Below are 24,164 nucleotides of genomic sequence, written 5' to 3'. Positions count from 1 at the left end.
TGTAATGTAATGTAATGTTATAGTTTATATCAGTATTTGTATCAGAGGACCATCACTGCTCTGGAACTATCTGCTCTCAGTTTGTTTCCTCATTAACCCTTAAAGGTTTATCTAAAGCACAAATACTGACTCTCTCCTTCTTTGATACTTCTTCACCCCCCCCCAGCCTACAGCCTCTCCCCCCCCTCTCCACCCTGTCAGGTGGAGGTGAGTGTTTTCCGTTTGGAGGAGTACCAAACGGAGCCGAGGCGTCTGGAGACCAGGAGGTGTCGTTCCTTCTCGTCTCCTCCTGACACCGGCAAACGCTCCTTCTCCGCCTGCTTCCAGCTGCCTGCTCTGGCTCCGCCTCTTCCTGTCAGGAGGCTGGTGAGTGCAGCTCTGCTGATCCTCCATGTTTGTAGTTTCATGATGTGACTCAGATCTGCAAGGGTTGATGATCCAAGTACATTTACTCAAGTTCTGTACTTTAAAACAAATCTGAGGTACTTGTACTTTACTTTTGATGCGACTTTCTATTTATCTGACAGCTTTAGTTACTTTACAAAGTAAAACATCCAAAGAGTTTATACAATATGATGTTTGGTTAAAGTACAGCTGAAACGATTAATCAATTAGTGGATTAACAGAAGTATTTTAACGTTTGAAGTCATTTTTCATGAATAACATTTATTGTACCTGATGTAATGTTGAGGTTGAATTTCACTATTTCACTAGATTTACAAACCAATCAATCAATTCATGAAAACAATCAGCAGATTAAGACATAATGAACGGAATCATCAGCAAACATTTCTAAATATGTCATTCTCGACTCATCACATGCGGACGCATGGTGACAGCTTTAAACACGTGGTAAACATTAACAAAACTATTATTATCTTCAGGAATAAATAATCATTAAGTTAAGTAGCCAACGTAAAAAGGTTCGTGTTGACTTTTGGTTTAACACACAAACAGCATTTGGATGTGAACTTTGTCACAAAATGTATCGTGATATCAAACAAAATGACTGAATAACCCCAAGCTCTGTCCTTTGGGATAAAAGACGTTAGAATAAATCAACCATCAGGCTTATACGTATATTTCTGCTCTCTTTAGAAAGGTTGCAAGCTAAAATCACAGATTGGTAAACAGCAGAGATGGAAAGTAACTATGAACATTTATAAGTGTTGTACTCTATTTGAGTATTTCCAAGTACTTTATACTGCCACTTTATAATACACTACATGTCAGAAGGAGATATTGTACTTTTTACTGCACTGCAATTATCTGACAGCTTTAATCACTTTATGAATCTAAAATATAATTAAGTAATTAATTATGATGTAATAATGTGAATAAAGATCCAATGGGGAAATTCACAAGTTATATATAATATATAATAAGCTCCACGTTTACCAGCAGCAACATTAAAGTGATGAACACAATGATTACAATTAGAGAATATAGTCCTATATTCTATTATGGTCATATTATTGTACTTTTAATTTATGTTGATGCTACTATTATTGTATCCTACTTTTACTTAAATAAACTTCTGTATGCCGGACTTTTATTTGTACCAGAGTATTTCTACACCGTGGTATAAATACTTTTACTTGTACCAGTGTATTGCTACACATTACAGTCATTTAGCAGACGCTTTTATCCAAAGCGACTTACAATAAGTGTATTCAACATCGGTTTTCGAGAGAACAACTAGTCACCAGAAGTAATAAGTGCATGTCCCTACCTCAAACAAGCATCTAAGAGCATAAACCAGAGCGAACGTACAGTGCAGAAACAAAGGAATGCAATAAGTGCCACAAGCTAATATAAAAACAATAAGTGCAATAAGCTAGTATGAATACAGTAGATGCTAGGTAAGTGCTAAGCGGAAGGGTAGGCCTTCTTGAAGAGGTGAGTTTTCAGCCTGCGCCGAAAGATGGGCAGCGACTCTGCCGTCCTGACGTCAGTGGGGAGTTCATTCCACCACTGTGGGGCCAGGACAGAAAACAGCCGCGACCGGGTCGATCGGCCGCAGGGACCTCTGAGCGACGGGGCAACCAGTCGCCCCGAGGTAGCAGAGCGAAGTGGTCGGGCCGGGGTGTAGGGCTTGACCATGGCCTGGAGATAGGAAGGAGCTGTTCCTTTCACTGCCCTGTAGGCTAGCACCAGAGTCTTAAACTGGATGCGGGCTCTTACAGGTAGCCAGTGTAGAGAACGGAGAAGGCAAGTTGTGTGGGAGAACTTGGGGCGATTGAACACCAGGCGAGCTGCAGCTTTCTGGACAAGCTCCAGAGGTCTGATGGCCAGCGCCGGGGCTCCGGCAAGTAGTGAGTTGCAGTAGTCCAGGCGGGAGATGACAAGAGTCTGGATTAGCACCTGCGCCGTCTCATCAGTGAGGAAGGGGCGAATCCTCCTGATGTTGTAGAGCAGGAATCTGCAGGAGCGTGTAACCGATGCAATGTTTTCTGAGAACGACAGTTGGTCATCCAGGGTCTCGCAGTCCGAGTTGGCGTCACCACGGTATCATCAATGGTGATGGACAGGTCTCGGTGCGGGCAACCCTTCCCCGGGAGGAACAGTAGCTCGGTTTTGTCCAGGTTGAGCTTGAGGTGGTGTGTCGTCATCCACTTCGAGATGTCAGCCAAGCACGCAGCGATGCGTGCCTCCACTTGAGTGTCCCCGGGGGGAAATGACAAGACCAGCTGGGTGTCATCGGCATAACAATGGTAGGAGAAGTCATGCGAGCGAATAACGGAACCCAGAGATGTTGTGTAGAGCGAGAAGAGAAGGGGGCCCAGGACTGAGCCTTGCGGAACCCCCGTAGTCAGTATGCGTGGTTCCGACACAGAGCCCCTCCATGACACCTGGTAGGATCGACCTGTCAGGTAGGATGCAAACAGGGAGAGTGCAGAGCCTGAAACGCCCATCCCCTCGAGGGTGGATAGGAGGATCTGGTGGTTAACAGTGTCAAACGCCGCAGACAGGTCCAGGAGAATCAGGACAGAGGAGAGAGATTTAGATCTCGCTGCATGAAGCGACTCCGTCACCGCAAGGAGGGCTGTCTCAGTCGAGTGACCCACTTTGAACCCGGACTGGTGAGGGTCCAAGAGGTTGTTTTGGTGGAGATAGGAGGATAGTTGAGTAAAGACAGCACGTTCAAGTGTTTTGGAAAGAAAGGGTAGAAGAGACACCGGTCTGAAGTTCTTGACATCAGAGGGGTCAAGTGATGGTTTCTTCAGAAGGGGGGTGACTCTAGCAGTCTTGAAAGCTGTGGGAAAGTATCCTGAAACAAGAGATGTGTTCATGAGGTGGGTGAGAAAAGGAAGGAGTTCAGTCGCAATAGACTGAAGAAGAGGGGAGGGGATCGGGTCAAGGGAGCACGTGGTGGAGCGGTTAGATGTAACAAGGTTGAGGACCTCGTTAGGGGAGAGGGGAGCAAGATAGGGTAAGATGGGGCATGGAGAGGGGAGGGAGAGCTGTGGGGGAAGAGCTGGAGATGGTAGAGAGGGAGAGGGTGGACAGGGGGGCTGAGAGAAGGAGGATCTGATATCGTTTACCTTCTTGTCAAAGAAGTTGGCGAAATCGTCAGGGAGAAGGGAGGACGTAGGAGGAGGGGGTGGGGGTTGGAGGAGTGAAGAGAAAGTTTCGAAGAGTTTTTTAGGATTGGAAGCAGAGGTTAGGATTTTGGAGCGAAAGAAAGCAGCTTTAGCAGTAGATAGAGTGATGGAAAAAGTGGAAAGAAGAGCTTGGAAGTTAAGAAGGTCCCCGGGGAGTTTGCCTTTTCTCCATTTACGCTCAGCCTCTCTTAGGCTCCGTCTGTCATTACGCACTGAGTCCGACAGCCACGGGGCAGGTGGGGTTGGCCGTGCAGGCCTGGAGGTGAAGGGACAGAGGTTGTCCAAAGAAGAGGAAAGGGTGGAGAGGAGAAGATCAGTAGCAATATCAGGGGATAGGAGAGAGAAGGCTTCAGGGTCAGGGAGAGCAGAGGTAACAGAAGATGAAAGATCAGCCGGGGAGAGGGAGCGGAGATGACTACGGGTAGAAACCAAGTGGGTAGGTGGTGGAAGTACGGGGGGAGAGGAGAGGGAGAGGGAGTACGACATGAAATAGTGGTCAGAGAGCTGGAGGGGAGTGACGGAGAGGTTAGCAGTAGAACAGTGTCTAGTGAAGATAAGATCCAGCTGGTTGCCGGCCTTGTGGGTAGGAGGAGAAGAGGCGGGGTAAAGGTCAAATGAGGAGAGGAAGGAAAGAAGCGGTTCTAATTTATCAGTCTGGATGTTAAAGTCTCCGAGCAGGATGAGTGCGGAGCCATCATCATGGAAGTGTGAGACTAATGTGTCGAGATCTTCCAAGAACTCACCAAGAGGGCCTGGTGGGCGATACACAACAGCAATGGTGAGCTTGACTGGATAAGTGACAGTAACCGCATGAAATTCGAAAGAGGACTGGGAGAACTGAGGAACCGAGACAAGAGTGTATTTCCATTTTGGGGAAATTAGCAAGCCAGTACCACCACCCCGCCTCGCAGCTCTGGGAGTGTGAGAGAAAGAGTACACTTCTGACAGAGCTGCAGGTGTGGTGGTATTTTCTGGCGTGATCCAGGTCTCAGTTAGAGCAAGAAAGCTGAGAGAGAGCAAGGAAGCGTAGCCCGAGATAAACTCAGCTTTCGGCACTGCCGACTGGCAATTCCAGAGCCCTCCCGATACCACTTGCTCAACATGAGCTGAGAGAGTAGGATAAATGAGGTTAGCGGGGTCACGGCACCTGGGAGTGGCCCAATGTCTACATGACCACCGAGCAGAAGAGAGGACCGAGATCGGATGCAAACACATGGTTTGAACAATAAAAATGAGATAAATACACGTTCGAGAAGTCTTAGCTTGATGAAGTCGGGCTTGAAAAAGTCACCTTGTTGCCTTTGTTCGCCCTAGCCTTCGTTTGCCTGACGCTTCCAGCCTACAGAAGTGCTTAAGGACAGCAATCTACTGATTGTCTGCCAGGAGTGTAGGCTCCTCCCTTGCAATTAGCAAAGCTATTCAGCAGCTGAGACTAAATCACACCTCCTCAGACAGGCAGAAACTCAGTCCAATCACCACTGAGGCAAGCCTAAGTACAGCTATAAAGACAACTTAGTTGAAGCAATAATAAAATACCTATGAGATTCTGGGTGAGTCAGAAGTTCAGTTCTTGCTCCAGAAGTTGAAAACAGTCAGCCGTGTACACAGCCGTATACACCGTGGTATAAATACTTGTACCAGAGTATTTGTACACTGTGATATAACTACTTGTACTTGTATCAGAGTATTTCTACACTGATAAACATCACGTCATCACAGATATGCTTTTGTTGTGAAACATTGAGCCGGAAGTGCAGCGTGTTTTTAGCTTTGTTAGCTTGTTAGCTTTGTTAGCTTGTTAGCTCCGGTGGAACACCTGCAGCTGATGGGCGAACAGCGGCGATCTTTACCGACAGAAGACGACCTCTCTCCGGTATATCAGGTCCTTCTAGCCGGACAGAGACACAATATGGAGCCGTGAGGGTTTTATTTAAACATCCAGAGGACTGCGCGCAGAGAGAAAACAGCGTTTAATGAACGGAGAAGTAGGTGCTCGCTAACGTCATCATTTAGCTGCAGAACCACCTTCACAAATGTACGTTTTTATCAGAAGAATCTCTGTCACTTCATCATAATAATGATGGCTTATATATGTAATGATCGGCTGCTGTAATAAATACCACAGACACCTGATTACACGATTACCAAATAAAATGTAACACCTCCTTAAATAATTCATTTAACGTTAATGGTTCTCATTTAATCATTTATGTTTCATATTTAATAATTGATATTTAATCGTTGATATTTAATTATTTACATTTAATAATTTATATTTAATCATATATATTTAATTATATTTAATCATTTATATTTAATTGTGTTTAATAATTTGTATTGAATCATTTATATTTAATCATTTATATTTAATCATTTATATTTAATCATTTAAATGTAATAAAAAATATGTTCCACAAAGGTATCAACTTTATTATCTAGAATACGTTCGTTTCATTCACTGGAACAGAACAAAAGTACAAAGTCTTTTTAACCACTTGTCTGTGTTTCATTAGATTTGTTTATACAATAAAAAAATAATGGAATTAATTTTCTTTGATGGGGAAGATGCAATTTAACTTTAGTTCAAATTAAAACCATAGAAATGCTGCTGGGAGAATGCAGGCGAACGATAAATCGATCCTTTTTGTGCTGGAATCAAGAAAAAGAACATTTGTATGTTTTCGCTCGCAGCCAATCACAGCGAGCTTTGTTGGGTTTATAGTAGGGGTGCAACAGATCACAAACCTCACGGTTCGGTTCGGATCACGGTTCTTGAGTCACGGTTCGGATCAGCAAAGAAAAGGGGAGGAGTCAAATATAACTTTGCTTTCCATTTATGAATTAAAGAAGTTCAAGAACACTTAAAGCAAAGAACTTTGGGCTATAGTCATACATAAAAACTAAAATATTGAAGATATCCAATTTGAGACAAAATGAAATAAATAACAAATACAAATAAAACATTCAAGAATTTGTTAAGTTTAAGTGCAACATGAGGTATGTTGATGCCCTCGTCCTTTGATCAATATTGAAGGCATTTCAATCTGGATTCCGCTCACAGCACTGAAACAGCCCTCCTCAAAGTCACCAACGACCTCCTCCTCTCAGACGCTGGTCACCTCAACATTCTCATCCTCCTCGACCTCACTGCTGCTTTCGACACCATCAACCACAACATCCTTCTCTCCCGCCTCGAATCCTCCCTCAACATCACCGGAACTGCTCTCTCCTGGATTAAATCATATCTTACAAACAGACAACAGTTCATCAGCATCAACAACTGCACCTCCTCCACTGCTCCTCTGTCTCACGGCGTCCCCCAGGGTTCGGTGCTTGGTCCTCTTCTGTTCATCCTCTACTTGCTCCCTCTTGGTAACATCATACGTCAACATGGTCTCCACTTCCACTGTTACGCCGATGATGTCCAGCTCTACATCTCCACAAAGGCCATTACCACTGCTACTCACTCCACTCTCACCAGCTGCCTCACTGACATTACATCATGGATGCAAACCAACTTCCTCAAACTGAACTGTGATAAATCTGACATGATCATCATCGGTGTCAAATCCCTCACTAAAACCAGTCACAACTTCTGCCTCACCATCGACAACTCCACTCTGTCTCCCTCCCCACACATCCGCAACCTTGGAGTCATGTTCGACAGCAACCTCTCCTTTGAACACCACGTCAAACAAATCACCAGAACTGCCTTTTTCCACTTAAAAAACATAGCCCGTCTCTGCCCATCACTCTCCTCATCTGCTGCTGAAACTCTGATCCACGCCTTCATCACCTCCAGAATCGAATACTGCAACAGCATTCTTCACGGCACATCATCCAAAATCCTAAATAAACTCCAGTACATCCAGAACTCTGCTGCTAGCCTGCTCACCCACACCCTGCTCCCGTGACCACATCACCCCTGTTCTCCAGAACCTCCACTGGCTCCCCGTCCCACAACGGATCCAATACAAAATCCTTCTCCTCACTCACAAAGCCCTCCACAATCAGGCCCCCTCCCACCTCACCGACCTGCTTCACCACCACACTCCATCCCGTCGGCTCCGCTCCTCTGATGCCAACCTCCTGTCCCTTCCACTCAGGACCAAGCACCGGACATGGGGCGACAGAGCCTTCTCCAGAGCTGCCCCCTCCCTCTGGAACTCCCTCCCCAAACACATCCGAGACTGCACTGAACTCTCCATGTTCAAATCACAAATCACAACCCACCTAATCAGAACTGCTTTTAATGTGTGACCGATATTATGTTTTAAAATGTTTGTGTACAGCTTTATTTTATATGATGATTTCAATGTAAAGTGTCTTTGAGAATTATGAAAAGCGCTCAATAAATAAAATGTATTATTATTATTATTAAAGAAAGAAACAGCCAGTGAGCTAGCTTCCACTGTTTAGAGTCTAAACCCAAGTTGTTGCCGAGCAGTTCAGTCTAAACTTTAGACTGAACTGCTCGGCAACAACTTGGGTCTATGTTTACTTCCTGTCAGGTTATGTCATTCAAATACACAATAATGTTACATTACTGTGAAATGCTCGACAACTTTAAAACATTGTTCAAAAAGATGAGAATATCTACATTGTCTGGGGAGAGGGTCGACCTTTCTGTGGTGACTGGGATGTTACTATTGGGCCTGTCTAGCTTCACTCTGCTGCTTCTGTCAGCACCTGTCTGTGTGACTCTCACAGAGGGGGCGTGACTACAGCGCCTGTCTGTGTGACTCTCACAGAGGGGGCGTGACTACAGCGCCTGTCTGTGTGACTCTCTCAGAGGGGGCGTGTCTACAACACCTGTCTGTGTGACTCTCTCAGAGGGGGTGTGTCTGCAGCACCTGTCTGTGTGACTCTCACAGAGGGGGCGTGTCTACAGCGCCTGTCTGTGTGACTCTCAGAGGGGGCGTGTCTGCAGCACCTGTCTGTGGCTCTCTCAGAGGGGGCGTGTCTACAGCACCGGACTATGAATCTCCACTCCACCTGGATGAAGTGAGTGGTCAGTCACTAGCTCTCCGTTACCCTGGAGGTCCACAAGACTGGGGTGGTGGCGCTTCAAACTGTACTGCTGTTGTCGTTTGTCTTTCTCTTTAATCAACGCCTTCATACCGTAACGCTTTTGTCTACCACACTCATCCCATCATTCTAAGTTACAGGGAAGACAAAATGCTCCTAAACTTGCGATTTTTTTATTTATTTTTTGGTTTGTTTGTTTGTTTTGTTCTGTTTGTCTCTGCCTTGTAAAGCGTCTTTGGGTATCTTGAAAAGCGCTATAGAAAATTGATTTATTATTATTATTATTATAAATAATGCCGCGGTTTCCTCCACTCCTCCGTTCACCATGACTTTCATCGTTAAATGCTTTTAACGCACTCCGTTCACTGAACACACTACTGCTTTATATCTGTTCACTGACACTCTGCATTGCTATTCAAGGACTTGTTACTTGAAAAGGAACAGCAGCAGTAAAACTTTATTACACACTATGATGATTAAACTGATTAAACTGGTTCACAAGTGTGCCGAACCGTGAGGTGTCATCCGAACCGATTAGGATCGATCCGTGACACCACTAGTTCATAGCGACATGTGATTGGTCACCGACAGCCACAACCAATCAGTCTGGAGCAAGGCTTATTTAATGGAGTTCAGTTCAGTGTGGTTTTATATATTATATATGTGAAATAATTTCTTCTTCTGCTTCACTCACATGATGGTATCAATGAGGAGAAGATGGTAAAGCATTTAAATACTGAGTTCAGAGACAACAACTGAAAGAAATCATGTGAAGTCTGTCTCCCAAATTAAGTTAAATGTTGATGATGGAATGAAGTGTTTCCAGGAGGCATTTGTGGATCTGGATCATTTGACTGAAGACTGACGGTGTTTCTTCTCTTTTCTTGTCTTCAGGTTACAGACGACATGTCGGAGCAGCCGGACCCCGATGACACCGGTAAGACTGTAAACTGTTATTAAAATAAAATAATAATTACACTCACCGGTTCACACGTTTCATTAAGACATAAATAAATGAAAACATGTAGATTTATCAACAAATAGGAGGAAATAGGGCATTTGTTGTGGACTATTTTCTGCAGCGGATTGATTTATTTCTCAGGTAACTTCGTAGTTATTTGAACCCAAACCAACATCACCGAGCACGTCTGTTGTCTAAAGAAAACAAATGTTGTGTTTTGTGAGTTTTATTGTTATTTATTTTCTGTTTTGACAAAAGACAGTATGAAAATACAGTCTTTCCCCTAGGGTTACAGCTTTTGGGGGGGGGGGGACACCGACACAAACGCAGGAATCATGGTGTTTATGTGTTTCTTTTAATGACAGCAATCAATATAACAACTGAACAATTATTTGAACTGTACATTGAACTAAACATTTATTTTTATGACTGCTGCTTCGGGGCGATCGGTTGCCCCGTCGCTCAGAGGTCCCTGCGGCCGATTGACCCGGTCACGGCTGTTTTCTGTCCTGGCCCCACAGTGGTGGAATGAACTCCCCACTGACGTCAGGACAGCAGAGTTGCTGCCCATCTTTCGGCACAGGCTGAAAACTCACCTCTTCAAGAAGTACTACCCCGAGCCTTTCACTCACCACTTATTGTTTTTGTATTAGTTTGTTGCACTTATTGTATTCATATTTTTTTGAATTTTAGTTTGTTGCACTCATATTAGTTCAGTGTGGCTTTGTGGCACAAAGTCAGTATAACCCTAACCCTAACCCTGGAATGCTTGTAATGAAGCCTGTCATTTAATAACCTCTGTGTTTGTGTGTCAAACATTATGATTCTGTCTCCTCTCCCCCTCTTTTAAAATAAAAGCCCCATAGAATGAATTCTAACTAGTCCTCTATAGCAGTGATTCTTAACCATGGGGCCGCGGCCCACGATTGGGCCGCGAGCGCCACCTAGAGGGCCGCAAAAAACTTTCAGTTTTGCACCTGTGGGCTGTGAGGGCCGCGGGACCGCATAGGTTATCAATTGAAGACACCAGAGATATTACTGTTATCCATGAGACGCTCAGTTACAATATAGCTTCCCACCACCTGGTGGCGGTAATGCGTCAGTCAGTTGTTTAACAAGCTCCAATATGCAGAAGAAGACACTCAGCTAGCCGCTAGCCGCTAGCCCAGGGGTCGGCAACCTGCGGCTCTTCAGCCTCTCTGTTGCGGCTCCCTGAGTCTACATCAGGGGTCCCCAACTGGCGGACCGGATCCGGACCCAGGCCCTAAATTCGATTGATAATTCGGAATTATACATATTAGGCACTGAGTTTATACTTTAACCGGCGCCTCTTATTCAGCCGTTACGGCACTTGTTCGGCGGTGCAGGAAACACACCGACCAATGCGTTGTAAATCACATCAGGTGATGCAGCTCAGCCAATCAAACATGAGTATTCTGACAAGTTTCCTGACTCGAGCGAGGTTTACACACACCGTGACACACGGGGGAGAGACGAGGAAATATAAAGAAGAGCAGGGAAATTGCGCCGATCGAAGAAGATATCTCGCATGACGTTCTCCAAAAAGAGAAACGTGTTCAGAGAGAATATAATTTATAAGCAAGAATGAACAGAATATGTTAATTATTCCCACAGGCAGTTAAATCCTCTACCCCTGTCAAGCGCTTTTCCCCCGCGAACGCGAACGGCTCATCATGATTTTCAGACCCCCGCCCTCTGTAAACTATCAATGGATAAATCCAAAAAAAGAAAAGTCATGGAGGAAATAGAGTTTAACTCTGCGTGGACGTCTTCATTTGCTTTCACTGCCAACGATGCTGACTTACTGTATGCTTCCAGAACAAGCACACAGCATGTGCTGAAAAGTGTCATGCTGGAGATGAGCGAAAAAGAGCGATTCCTCAGCTGCTGCAGCAAACTCTCTTCATAAGAGCTTGATATTGTTATAACAGGTAGAATTGTCTTTATTCTTGTTCTATATTTTCATAAATACAACAAACTATAGTTTTTGTATATATAATATTACACTTTATAAGCTGTGATATCAAATAGCTTTTGCAGCTCCAGACACATTTTATTTGGTTTTATTTGAAGCCTTCAAAAATAAAGCGACACTTAGCGACGAAACATCCAACGCTCGTGGGAAAGCCTGTTAGGCTTCTTGTTGTGTATGCAGGTTTACATACACATGATAAATAAATGTCTTTGTGATCATCACATTGTATCATCTCATTTATTTGACAAGGGTTTTGCTTGTTAAACTGTAAGTGGATTTAATATAGTTATTGAATACAAATCAAACCAAGAGTGACATCAATTAGTTAAACTAATACAGTGTTAATATTTGAATGGGCCCCGGGACACTTTGTACTTGAAAAGTTGGGCCCCGAGGTCAAAAAGGTTAAGAACCCCTGCTCTATAGAACACTACTTAAAAACACAACTTAAAAACACGCATCAGCCCAACATAAAAACACACATCAGTCCAACTTAAAAAGAGCATGCTCACCTGGTTTAATATGTACTCCTTCTGAATGGAGAGTCCAGCTCTCTATGATGATGACGACGACGACGACGACGACGATGATGATGATGATGACAACATGTTTCCTGTTTCCTGCACAGCCTCAGAGGAGTCAGAGAGAGACATCTACATGCGCTTCATGAAGTGTCATAAGTGTTATGACATCATCCCCACCAGCTCCAAACTGGTGGTGTTTGACACCACGCTGCAGGTGAGACAGACAGGCAGGCAGAAATACAGTATATCTATACATGCATGTATATCTATTAGGGGTGTAACAAAATTCTCGGTTCGGTTCAATACGATACAGTGGTGCCACGGTTCGGTACCTTTCGGTACGTTTTCAATACAGCAAAAAAGCAGAAATGCCAAATCCTCGCTGGTGAGACTCTCAAGGGGGCGTGTCTGATTTGATTCTCTGTTTGGGCTTTTGTTTTCTTTTACAAAGCAGGAATTATGGTCTGGAGAACTGGGCTGGTGAAGGAGTAGTGTCATGGGGCTCAATAGCATTAAACATGTTGGTACAGCCTGGTTTATCACTCAGATTAGGGATATACCTTTAGCCCTGTTTGAATCAGGAGGGAACAGATACCGAAACGCTGCGGGGAGAGTTTGTAACGAATATCACGTGACTATTCACATACATTGGGCGTGATGGTGCCGGTGTAAACAGGAAGTAGATTGGTTGCTTAGTTTAAAAAAATACAACAGAGTAATAAAGTAGTCTTTAATAATGAAAGGTCGTGTTTGATACTTAAGATCTTCTCTAAAATCTTCCTCTATGAACTCAAACAGACAGTTCGTGGAAAGTTTTAGAAGTTTTATTTTTCAGACTTAGTTACAGTGCTGCGGGTCTTTATCTCTCTCACCTCATATTTACATTAAAATCAACACTTACAAAGGTTTACTAGATTATGATCCATAAATCTGGTCAACACACGTCTCTCACTCGTTCCCTCTGTGTCGTTGTTCTCACTCGTAGCTCTGCTGAAGGCTGAAGTCTTTGTCCTACTGGAGAGCAATCCATGTTTTGTTCCTTTATAGTTTATGTGTGTTAACTTGTTGTACATAGTTGTACAGAACAAAATAAGCAATAATAAGAAAAGGAAAGTCCTCCGTTTTGTGTCCGTCCTCCCTAAAGCCGCTAGCCGTGGCTTCAGACGTCCGCTCCGTAGCGCTGATATCTCCGCTGGACACGCCGCTCACTAATCACTCCATTAACAGCTGCTTCCTCCGTAACAATGCAAACTTTAACTGAACAACAGCTGCTAGTAAAGACAACAAGGTCAACAACGCCTGTAATCAGTTGTTCATGTTGAATTAACCTGGTAGTCGATCGATAATCAAGACTGTTGTTGTTTGTGAACATCCGGGAACGGTAACGTGATAGGAGCGTGGCGAATCAGGGAAGGACAGCACGTTACGTCGGGTGGGTTGCCATGTTTGAGCGCAGTGGCTCCACCAATTTCAGCTATATTTTATTTTTCAAAAGCAATTTAATATGATTCAAACGTATTGTTCGGTTCGTAATGCGTACCGAACCGTGAGCCCCGTACCGAACGGTTCAATAGGAATACGTGTATCGTTACACCCCTAATATCTATATATACATACATAGATATATAGAGCGAGAGAGAGAGTTTCATATCAGTGTGTTTCTTTAATTTACTTAATTTCATTGTTTAATCGTTTCATCTTTTGTCCGTGTCTCTGTGTTGTGATAGAAAACAGAACATCTGAGATATTTAAGAAGCCAAAATGTGATAATTCTTTCTAAAAGAAATGACACAAGATGCTTCTTTGGTTATTAAAATCATTGTAATGTTCGACTGATTATTGTATTTGTGTTTCAGGTGAAGAAAGCGTTCTTTGCTTTGGTGGCAAATGGAGTGAGAGCTGCTCCTCTGTGGGAGAGTAAGAAACAGAGCTTTGTGGGTAAGAGAGTGTGTGTGTGTGTGTGTGTGTGTGTGTGTGTGTGTGTGTTACTGCTGAATACAGATGTGCTCTTTAGATCTTCGTGATTATTACAACAGTTTAAATTACTCTGTGTTTCAGGAATGTTGACCATCACAGACTTCATCAACATCCTGACCAGATACTATAAGTCCCCCATGGTAACACACACTGATAACATGCAGGTTGTTACCTTAGGATAGAGCTAGGCTAACTGTTTCCACCTGTTTCCAGTCTTTATGCTAAGCTAACCAGGTGTAGCTATATGTTTAGTGTAGTAACATGAACGTAAACTAAACCGCTGAGTGAGGAAGAGAAGAAGAAAAGTTCACTCATCATAAAGGGTTAGTTCTGATCCAGAGTCAGTGTTTAGGAGCAAAGCAGCAAACTGGACGTATTTCATATATATATATATATATATTTAAATATCTATAATATCTTCACCTCTTCATGGAAGTGAAGCTGTTTTCTGGGATCAAACTGTGTTCAGGTGTGAATGTCGTCTCTGTAGGTTCAGATCTACGAGCTGGAGGAGCACAAGATCGAGACGTGGAGAGGTGAGAGGTGTCTATTCTATCTGTTCTATACCTATTCTATCATGACAACATGATCAATACCTGTTCATATCATCTTATGACATGATCAATACCTGTTAATATCATCTGATCACATGATCAATACCTGTTAATATCATCTGATCACACGATCAATACCTGTTAATATCATCTTATCACATGATCAATACCTGTTCATATCATCTTATGACATGATCAATACCTGTTCATATTATCTGATCACATGATCAATACCTGTTCATATCATCCGATCACATGATCAATACCTGTTCATATCATCTGATCACATGATCAATACCTGTTTCGTATCATCTGATCACATGATCAATACCTGTTCGTATCATCTGATCACATGATCAATACCTGTTCATATCATCTGATCACACGATCAATACCTGTTCGTATCATCTGATCACACGATCAATACCTGTTCATATCATCTGATCACACGATCAATACCTGTTAATATCTTATGACATGATCAATACCTGTTAATATCATCTGATCACACGATCAATACCTGTTCATATCATCTGATCACACGATCAATACCTGTTCATATCATCTTATCACATGATCAATACCTGTTCATATTATCTGATCACATGATCAATACCTATTCATATCATCCGATCACATGATCAATACCTGTTCATATCATCTGATCACATGATCAATACCTGTTTCATATCATCTGATCACATGATCAATACCTGTTTCATATCCATCTGATCACACGATCAATACCTGTTCGTATCATCTGATCACACGATCAATACCTGTTCGTATCATCTGATCACACGATCAATACCTGTTCGTATCATCTGATCACACGATCAATACCTGTTCGTATCATCTGATCACACGATCAAACCTGTTCATATCATCTGATCACACGGTCAATACCTGTTCATATCATCTGATTACACGGTCAATACCTATTCATATCCATCTGATCACACAATCAATACCTGTTCATATCATCTGATCACACGATCAATACCTGTTCATATCATCTGATCACATGATCAATACCTGTTTCACAGAGCTGTACCTGCAGGAGACCTTCAAACCTCTGGTCCACATCTCACCTGCTGCCAGGTTAGTGTGTGTTTGTGTGTGTTTATACAGAGGAGGATTTAGGCTTCATCCACACTAAAATGATCTCCGTCCAGACTAAAACACCTGAAAACAACCATTACGTGACTCCTCACGTACACTGGGCGTGATGGTGCCGATGTAAACAGGAAGTAGATTGGTTGCTTCGTTAAAATAATACGACAGATTAGTAAAGTAGTCTTTAATAATGAAAAGTTGTGTTTGATACTCAAGATCTTCTCTAAAATCTTCGTCTATAAACTCAGACAGACACATTTACTGGAAAGTTTTAGAAGTTCGATTTTTCAGACTTAGTTACAACGCAAAGGTTTGATAACTCCGCTGGACACGCTGGTCACTATTCACTCCAATAACAGCTGCTAGTAAAGACAACAAGGTCAACAAGACCTGTAATCAGTCATGTTGAATTAAGCTGGTAGTCGATCGGTAATCAAGGCTGTTGTTTGTGATTTTACAATAAAGGGTCATGTGATCGGTGACGAATCAGAGAAGGACACGTCGTGACTGCTAAGAACCAATCAAGTAGTGAACATGTCATCGTTTATAAACTCTGACGTAGTGAAGACGCTCAGTGTGAAGGTAGCAAAACGTGTTTTCAAATGGAAATGTAGTCGTGTGGACATCAGACTCTACAGCATCACTGAATAATTTATTACCTGCTGAAAATATACTGAGAGGAAACGAGACGAGGAACTGAGAGGAGAGGAGAAAAGAAGAATTCAGACAATATTGAACAAATATGTAACAAACCTGTGGATCTATATTCATGCCCCCCCCCCCCCCCCCCTTTCTCCCCCCCCCAGTATCTTTGAAGCCGTGTTTTCTCTGATAAAGAATAAGATCCATCGTCTTCCTGTTATTGATCCGGTCAGCGGGAACGCTCTTTACATCCTGACTCACAAGAGGATCCTGAAGTTCCTCCAGCTGTTTGTGAGTCTTACACATAATAAGTCATAATAATGTAAATAATAAGTCTTAATAATGTAATGATAGAATACATAACAACAGTCAAAGTTTAATACTTGAACTACATTTACTTAAAAGTCCAATAACTTTTCTAATTAAAACGACTAAAAACAAGATGTTGTGTTCAAACCAGAGAAAAGTTTAATTCATCAAGTTAACGGTGTCTTTGTATCAGCGTTGTTTGTAGATCAGTTTTTTTTTATTTGACATATTGTGTTTTGAAGTAAAATGTTCAGTGAAGTACTGCTTCAGTAGTACTTTCTATTGTACAGCTTCATAAATGTGTGTTTAGTCGTCCATGTAGTTTAACTGTCTGTGATTCTAATAAACAGAGTTTAAAGGAAACGTCCAATAAGGGACGAGAGTTTATTTTATCATTTGATTCCAGCAAGGAGGCAAATTAATGTATTCATTCATATTAAATAAAAAGTTCTATACCTTTTCATTAAAGACGGTAGATTTAGTAAAAAATGCTTCCCTCAAGAGTCCTGCTGTGTCCCAGTTCCATACTGGACTGGACTGTACTGGACTATACTGGACTCGACTATACTGGACTGTACTGGACTGGACTGTACTGGACTATACTGTATTGTTCTGGACTGTACTGGACTGGACTATACTGGACTGGACTATACTGGACTGTACTGGACTGTATTGGACTGTACTGTACTGGACTGGACTGTACTGGACTATACTGGTCTGTACTGTGCTGGACTGTATTGTACTGGACTGGACTATACTGTACTGGACTGTACTGTACTGGACTACTAGAATCCTCATAGTTTAGTTATGAGAGAAAGAAAAGGTGCAGCAGTGCCTCCTTGTGGACAGACGGAGGATTACAGCAGTGTTTCTACGCAGGACTGAGTGAATTAAACTGTGTGTGTGTCTCTCTCGCTGTCTCTCTCTCTCTGTCTCTGAGTGGAAGGAGTGCGGAGCTGAAGAAGCGTGGTTTTGAGAGCGATACATAGCGATTTTTCGATCTTTTTCTTCACTGGGTAATGTTGAAGATGATAGTGTAGTGGGGTGTGTAGGGTTCACGGGTTTTTTTGTGTACTTTTAGCTGTTTTTTGGGTCTTTTTTGTGAGCGGATTGCAGCCGGGCAGCGCGTGCTGTCGGCGTGCTAAACGCCAGCATGGGCCTGACCGAGTTAACCAGGGAACACAGCGTGAAGATCCCGCCGCGTTTTGGGTGTTCAGTGGAGGAATGCAGCCTGGCAGTGGGTGCGCTTGTCGGCCACAGCCACGTGAAGTCCGCAGCGCGGATGAACAGCGCTGTGGTCATCTTTCTAGATACCATAGAAACTGCGGAAGTGGTGTTGCAGCACGGGATCGAGGTGGGTGAACACTTCCTGCCCACGTATCCTCTCAGCTCACCGGAAGTGAAAGTCACTGTGTCTAACGTGCCACCATTCATAAGAAACTATGCCATAATCAAAGATCTGTCCAAACATGGGAAAGTGGTGTCTCCGGTTAGGAGAGTGTCCTCTGGCTTTAAGTCTCCGCTGTTCAAGCACGTGGTGTCTCACAGGAGATATGTCCTCATGATCCCCAACGACAGGAGCAGAGTGGTCAACCTCAGTTTCAAAATCACTGTAGAGGACTTTGACTATGTAATCTTTGCAAAGACTAATGATTTTAAATGTTACAGCTGTGGAAAAGAAGGACATCTGAGTAGAGCTTGTCCTGGGGAAAACGGCTCAAATAAAGACCAGAACCAGAAAGGTACCGAGGAGGGCAGAGGGGACAAGCAGGACGGACAAGAGGGAACAAGTGGAGCACAGGAGGCGAGGGTGGAGGAGACATGTGTGGCCCAGGAGGTGAGGGTGGAGGAGACAAATGAGGTACAGGAGGTGAGAGAGGAGAGGGAAAGTGGGGGACAAGAGGTGATGAAGGACGGGGCAAGTGAGGTCCAGCAGGTGAGGGAGAGTACTGGAGGACAGGTGGAGACAGGTAGGGAGGTGGACATGGAAGCAGATGAGGAGCAGCTCAAAGCCCCTCAGCTGAAGAGGAAACAGAGAGGAGACAGCGGAAGCTCACAGGCGAAGAAAGCGGCAACTAAAGAAAGTGGAGGAGCAGCAGAGTGTGAGTCCAGTCTGGAGGAGGACTCTGAGTCCAGTCTGGAGGAGGACTCTGAGTCCAGTCTGGAAGAGGGCGCTGCTGCTGACAGTGAGCCCTCTAAACACGGTGCTGGCAGCTGTAGGAGCTCTGGAGACTACAGCGTGGAGAAGATAGAGTATCTGAAGAGGAGTAAGAATGTGAGAGGAGCCAAAGTGGAGGACTACCTCTCTGATAAAGAGAAGCTCTCCAGCTCTGCCAGATCTCACATGAGAAGCAAGGACAGAGGAGGTCTCACGAAGCAGGAAGGCTTCAGACTGTAGTTCACAAAGTGAACAAAGAACTGAACAAAGATGGAGCGAAGTGAGAATAAGATATCACAGTCTTAGTGTATATCAAAGACAAGTTTATGTTTGTTGGACTTTATTTTGTTTAACCGTTTTAAATGATAAAGAAACATGTTGTTCAAAGAAAATAAAGGTTTTCTAAAAAAAAAAAGTGTGTGTGTGTGTGTGTGTGTAGGTGTGTGAGATGCCCATGCCTCTCTTCATGACTCAGACTCTGGAGGACCTCTCTGTGGGGACTTTCACCAACATTGCCTTCATCCACCCCGACACCCCCCTCATCACAGCTCTCTCCGTCTTTGTGCATCGACGTGTCTCCGCTCTGCCCGTCGTCGACCGCAACGGTAACCGTCGGCAACGACACATTAGAACAGTGATGTCATGTCAGCAGGCTGTGTGATGGTGTCTTTCATTACTTGTGTGTTTCAGGTAAAGTGGTGGACATCTACTCCAAGTTTGACGTCATTGTGAGTAAAAACATTGTATTCCTGGTGAGAGTTTTGTTCACTGTCTCAAGAAGTGTAAGAAACCTGAGTGTTGTCCGGTTCACAGAACCTGGCGGCAGAGAAGACGTACAACAACCTGGATGTGACGGTGACTCAGGCTCTCAGACACAGATCCCAGTACTTTGAAGGAGTCATGAAGTGCAACAAACTGGAAACACTGGAGACCATCGTGGACCGCATCGTGAAGGCCGAGGTTTGATAAAACAAACATAAACAAACAAATAACCCTCATCTGATACGTTTGATTTATTGATTTATTATGTGAACTATTACTATTAGTATATACTATTAATATATATATATGTTTGTTCTGACTGCTGCTGATGTTCAAACACACATACAGTTAGGGCCATAAGTATTTGGACAATTTTTCTAATTTTGCTTATTTACACAACTCCAATGGATTTGAAACTAATCAGTCAACATGTGGTTGAAGTTTAGACTTTCAGCTTTAATTCAATGGATAAAACAAAAAAATCACAATAACCGTTTAGGAATTACAGCCATTTTTACTCAGTCACCACATGTTCAGAGGCTCAAAGTAATTAGACAATTGTCTGACAAACGGTTTCATGTGTGGCCTATTCTGTCACTATTTCATGACAAATGATACAGACAACAGGATCCAAAATGTTATATTTGCAGTTGGTAGCTGGTCTTTGGAACTCTCAGCATGCGGACCAAAAAGGTGTCGATGCAAGTGAAGGACGCCATTGTTTGGTTAAAAAATTGGTTCAATTAGAAAAACTTTATTAATCCCCAGTGGGGAAACTCATTTCCCACCCAAAACTCATACAGACGACACAGTCCACAATGCACAACAGACAAAAACACATTACAAAGGATAAATAACACCAGACAATGCCATATAAAACATGATTGACATCAGAAAGATAAAAACCTTGGTGTACCTTGGTGATGAAAAACCCTTCATAACATCTACTGAAGTCAAGAAGACTCTGGGGGAGGTAGGCGTGCCATTGTTAAAGTCTACAATCAAGAGACGCCTTCATGAATCTAGATACAGAGGGTTCACAACAAGGTGAGAACCTCTGGTAACACTGAAGAACAGGAAGGTCCGATTGGACTTTAACAGAAAACATCTGACAAAGACTGACCAGTTTAGGAAACAGATTCTTTGGAGAGATGAAACCAAGATGAACTTGTACCAGAATGATGGAAGAGAAAAGTGTGGAGAAGGAAAGGAATGGCTCATGATCCGAAGCAAACCACATCATCTGTTTAACATGGTGGAAGGCAGTGCTTTGGATGGACATGTATGGCTGCCAATGGAACTGGTGTTCATTGGTGATGTCACAGCCGATAGAAGCAGCAGGATGAGTTCTGAGGTGTTTAAACTATCTGCTCAGATTCAGCGCAATGCTGCAAAACTGATTGGACGGCGCCTCACAGTGTAGATGGATAACAACCTAAAACATACTGTAAAAACAACCCAAGAGCTTCTTATCCAAGGAATATTCTTCAATGGCCAAGTCAGTCACCTTATCTCAACCCAAGTGAGCAGCTTTTGACTTTCTGAAGATAAAACTGAAGCAGAAAAACCCACAAACAGTCAGCAGCTGAAGGAGGCTGCAGTAAAAGGTCTGACAAAGCAATTCAAGGGGGAAAAACTCACCGTTTTTGGTGATGTCTATGGTGCCAGACTTCAGGAAGTCATTGACTGCAAAGGATTTTCCTCCAAGTATTAAAGATAATGATTATATTCACAATTATGTTAGTTTGTCCAATTACTTTGAGCCTCTGAACATGTGGTGACTGTGTAAAAGTGGCTGTAATTCCTAAACAGTCATTGTGATTTTTTTGTTTTATCCATTGAATTAAAGCTGAAAGTCTTCAACCTCATGTTGACTGATTAGTTTCAAATCCATTGGAGTCGTGTAAAGAGGCAAAATTAGAAAAATTGTATCATAGTCCAAATACTTATGGCCCTGACTGTATCAATAACTCTGTGTGTGTGTCTGTGTGTCTGTGTAGGTTCACAGGCTTGTTGTTGTTGATGAAGAGTCTCGTATCGTCGGCATCGTCTCTCTGTCTGACATCCTGCAGGCTCTGGTCCTGATGCCTGCAGGTAATAGTTCTTATTGTTATGACTGTTGTTGTTGTTAGCAGAGCTGACTGTTGATGATGTCTTCTTCTTGAACAATGAGATGTGTGTTTGAATGTTTTTTTTAAAGGACCCTTTGATGGAGCTGCTAAGTAACAAAGATGTAATATAATAATGATAATATTATAATAATGATAACAAATGATCATAGTGTAGTGGACTTGAGGACATCATTCACAGGTTCCCTTTAAGGGAAAGAGAGTAACCATGGTGATGCAACGTTAGGTTTGGGGTTAAAGGTTAGAAGGAAGTAAGTGTTTGTTTGTCGTGTTTTTGGAAATAAACAGCGACAGAGGTGTGCAGCCAAAAAGAGAAGTTGCTGTTCTTGTTTATTCTGACGCTCCTACATTATAATAATAATGATCGAATCTGCAGCTCGTTGATATCGAATCATTAACATCGTGATGAGATCATAGAGAGCACTGAACTCTGTCTGTGCGTCTGTGCGTCTGTCTGTCTGTCTGTCTGCAGGTCTGAGGAGGAAGGAGTCTCTTCCCTCTCAGCGGACAGCTTTGGATTCAACGGATACAGGGATGGGATGTAAACCTGGACTAGACCAGGACCAGCACCAGGAGCAGGGTCAGCACCAGAGTCAAGACCAGGACCAGGAGCCCAGGACAGAGACAGAAAGTAAATCTAAACCAGATCAAGACCAGGATCTGGTTAAAGAAACAGAGACAGACTGCCAGGAGGGGGAGGCAGAGGGGGAGGCAGAGGGACAGGCAGAGGGGCAGGCAGAGAGACAAGCAGAGGGGGAGGCAGCAGTGACAGAGAGAGAAGGAGGAGACTGGTGGAGAGGAGGAGGAGGAGCAGAGGAGGGGACAGGAGAAGAAGAGGAGTGACATCATCATCGCTCGCTCCACAGAAGAAGAAGAGGGACAGGAAGGGGCGGGCTCAGGGAGCGCTGACAGAAGGCTGACGTGTGAGGAGTTGCTGCATGGCTGTGATTGTACAGCTGCTCTGGAAGTGGATGGACAGGGGGGGTGACTGACATGTGTTGGAGTCAATTAGGGATCTTTAATTGTTTCAATTAATGATGGAGGTTGAGTCCACATCGGCAGCATTGATCCATAGTTTGGAGTCGTCCCTATAAAGATAGAAAAAATAAATAACTAAATACAAACAGATCTCAGACGTCTGTAATAATTACAAATATTCAGCTAACTTTCTCCCTAAAATTATTTAGAATTCTGTCTTCATCAAACATGAACTCAAAAGTAAATCAAACCTAACCCTAATTTAAACTAAATTAAAATGTAGTTCTATCCTTACTCCATCCTACACTTCCCATGATGCACCTTGGAACTGTCTTTTATTACCTGGATAATGAACATCTGTTGTTACCTGTAGTCACCTCTAGGTGCATCCAGCACTGACGTGTGAAACACTAAGTGATTGAATCACTGATCAATAAACCCAGAAGGTTCCTTCACTGAACAAAGAGGAACTTATAATAATATAATACAAATATAATTAACAGAAAGAAGACTTGAAGTTTAAGGCGACTGTGGCTAAGTGGATAGCAGGGCCGTCTTTCAATCAGAGGGTCGGCGGTTCAAGCTCCGGCTCTGCTAGTCGCATGTCGATGTGTCCTTGAGCAAGACACTTAACCGCAAAAATTACTCCCGTAGTTGTGCCTACGGTGTAGAAATGTGATAGACTCTGAATTGTAAGTCGCTTTGGATAAAAGCGTCTGCTAAATGACTGTAATGTAATGTAAGAATCAAACTTCTGTACACGTTATTTATTACACAAAAAATATTACTTTAATTTGCCCAACACGACGACCCCTTCTGTGATGTCACAAAGGGGCGGGTCTATCAGGTTGTCGTGGTGCAAATCAAAAAATCACTATTAATAGTTTTTATTCCAGATATCACCCAAACCCTATTTATATGCTGTACCTGAGATTACAATGATTGTTATACATAATAATATTAATAATATTAGTCACTGCATATGTAAAGATTGTGTGGAAACTGTTTTATAGATATTTTGGAGATATTGAACCAAAACGTGTGTTTTGTTATTTTGGTGTCAAAATTTAAATGAATCTGTACAGAAATAGATTTTGTTGTTAACTAAATCTATTCATAGTTTGTAGTTGTGTTCACATTTTGTAATTCTTAGTGAGACAGTAAGGGGGCGCTCACACTGGACAGTTTGGACCAACAATGGTAATATTTAACCGTTATCGTCCACTGAACTGTTGGGGGGCAGCAGGTTTAGCAGGTTTTTCCACCTCTTCCTACGAGGACCCTGAAGCGGTCTCAGACCAGCATGTTCTGGGTCTACTTTCTTCAGTCCAACCTAATTTTTTCTGGAACTCCTCCCACACCTGGATTTTGTTTGGCTTCTGGCCAACTGTTACTGACGAGTCGGCGCAGGTGCTCATCCAGGCT

At 43.0% G+C, this 24,164-nt stretch overlaps 1 protein-coding gene across 4 annotated transcripts in view; it reads left to right on the top strand.

Moving 5' to 3' along the window:
- Positions 1-23,861, top strand: part of LOC142939545 (5'-AMP-activated protein kinase subunit gamma-1-like) — a 42,976-nt gene extending 19,115 nt beyond the window's left edge. The window contains exons 1-15 of one of the 4 annotated variants that reach the window (XM_076082740.1): positions 228-366; positions 8,480-8,609; positions 9,528-9,570; positions 10,061-11,546; positions 12,219-12,328; positions 13,971-14,052; positions 14,173-14,231; positions 14,582-14,627; positions 15,692-15,746; positions 16,568-16,694; positions 19,310-19,475; positions 19,561-19,598; positions 19,684-19,830; positions 21,633-21,726; positions 22,234-23,861. In XM_076082740.1, the coding sequence (XP_075938855.1) occupies positions 12,248-12,328; positions 13,971-14,052; positions 14,173-14,231; positions 14,582-14,627; positions 15,692-15,746; positions 16,568-16,694; positions 19,310-19,475; positions 19,561-19,598; positions 19,684-19,830; positions 21,633-21,726; positions 22,234-22,604 (1,266 nt within the window). In that variant the 5' untranslated portion in view covers positions 228-366; positions 8,480-8,609; positions 9,528-9,570; positions 10,061-11,546; positions 12,219-12,247 and the 3' untranslated portion in view covers positions 22,605-23,861. Of the gene's footprint in view, positions 1-166; positions 5,591-8,479; positions 8,610-9,527; positions 9,571-10,060; positions 11,547-12,140; positions 12,329-13,970; positions 14,053-14,172; positions 14,232-14,581; positions 14,628-15,691; positions 15,747-16,567; positions 16,695-19,309; positions 19,476-19,560; positions 19,599-19,683; positions 19,831-21,632; positions 21,727-22,233 lie in introns of those variants that run through there. The other 3 variants (XM_076082741.1, XM_076082739.1, XM_076082738.1) reach the window with 3 other exon arrangements.
- The last annotated feature ends 303 nt before the right edge of the window (positions 23,862-24,164 follow it).

This window comes from Anarhichas minor, unplaced genomic scaffold (genome assembly GCF_050575085.1).
Source record: "Anarhichas minor isolate MPS153535 unplaced genomic scaffold, ASM5057508v1 ptg000101l, whole genome shotgun sequence".
NCBI classification, from domain to species: domain Eukaryota; kingdom Metazoa; phylum Chordata; class Actinopteri; order Perciformes; family Anarhichadidae; genus Anarhichas; species Anarhichas minor.
The sequence above is the reverse complement of the archived record's forward strand: the minus strand, read 5'-3'. Positions and strand labels throughout refer to the sequence as shown.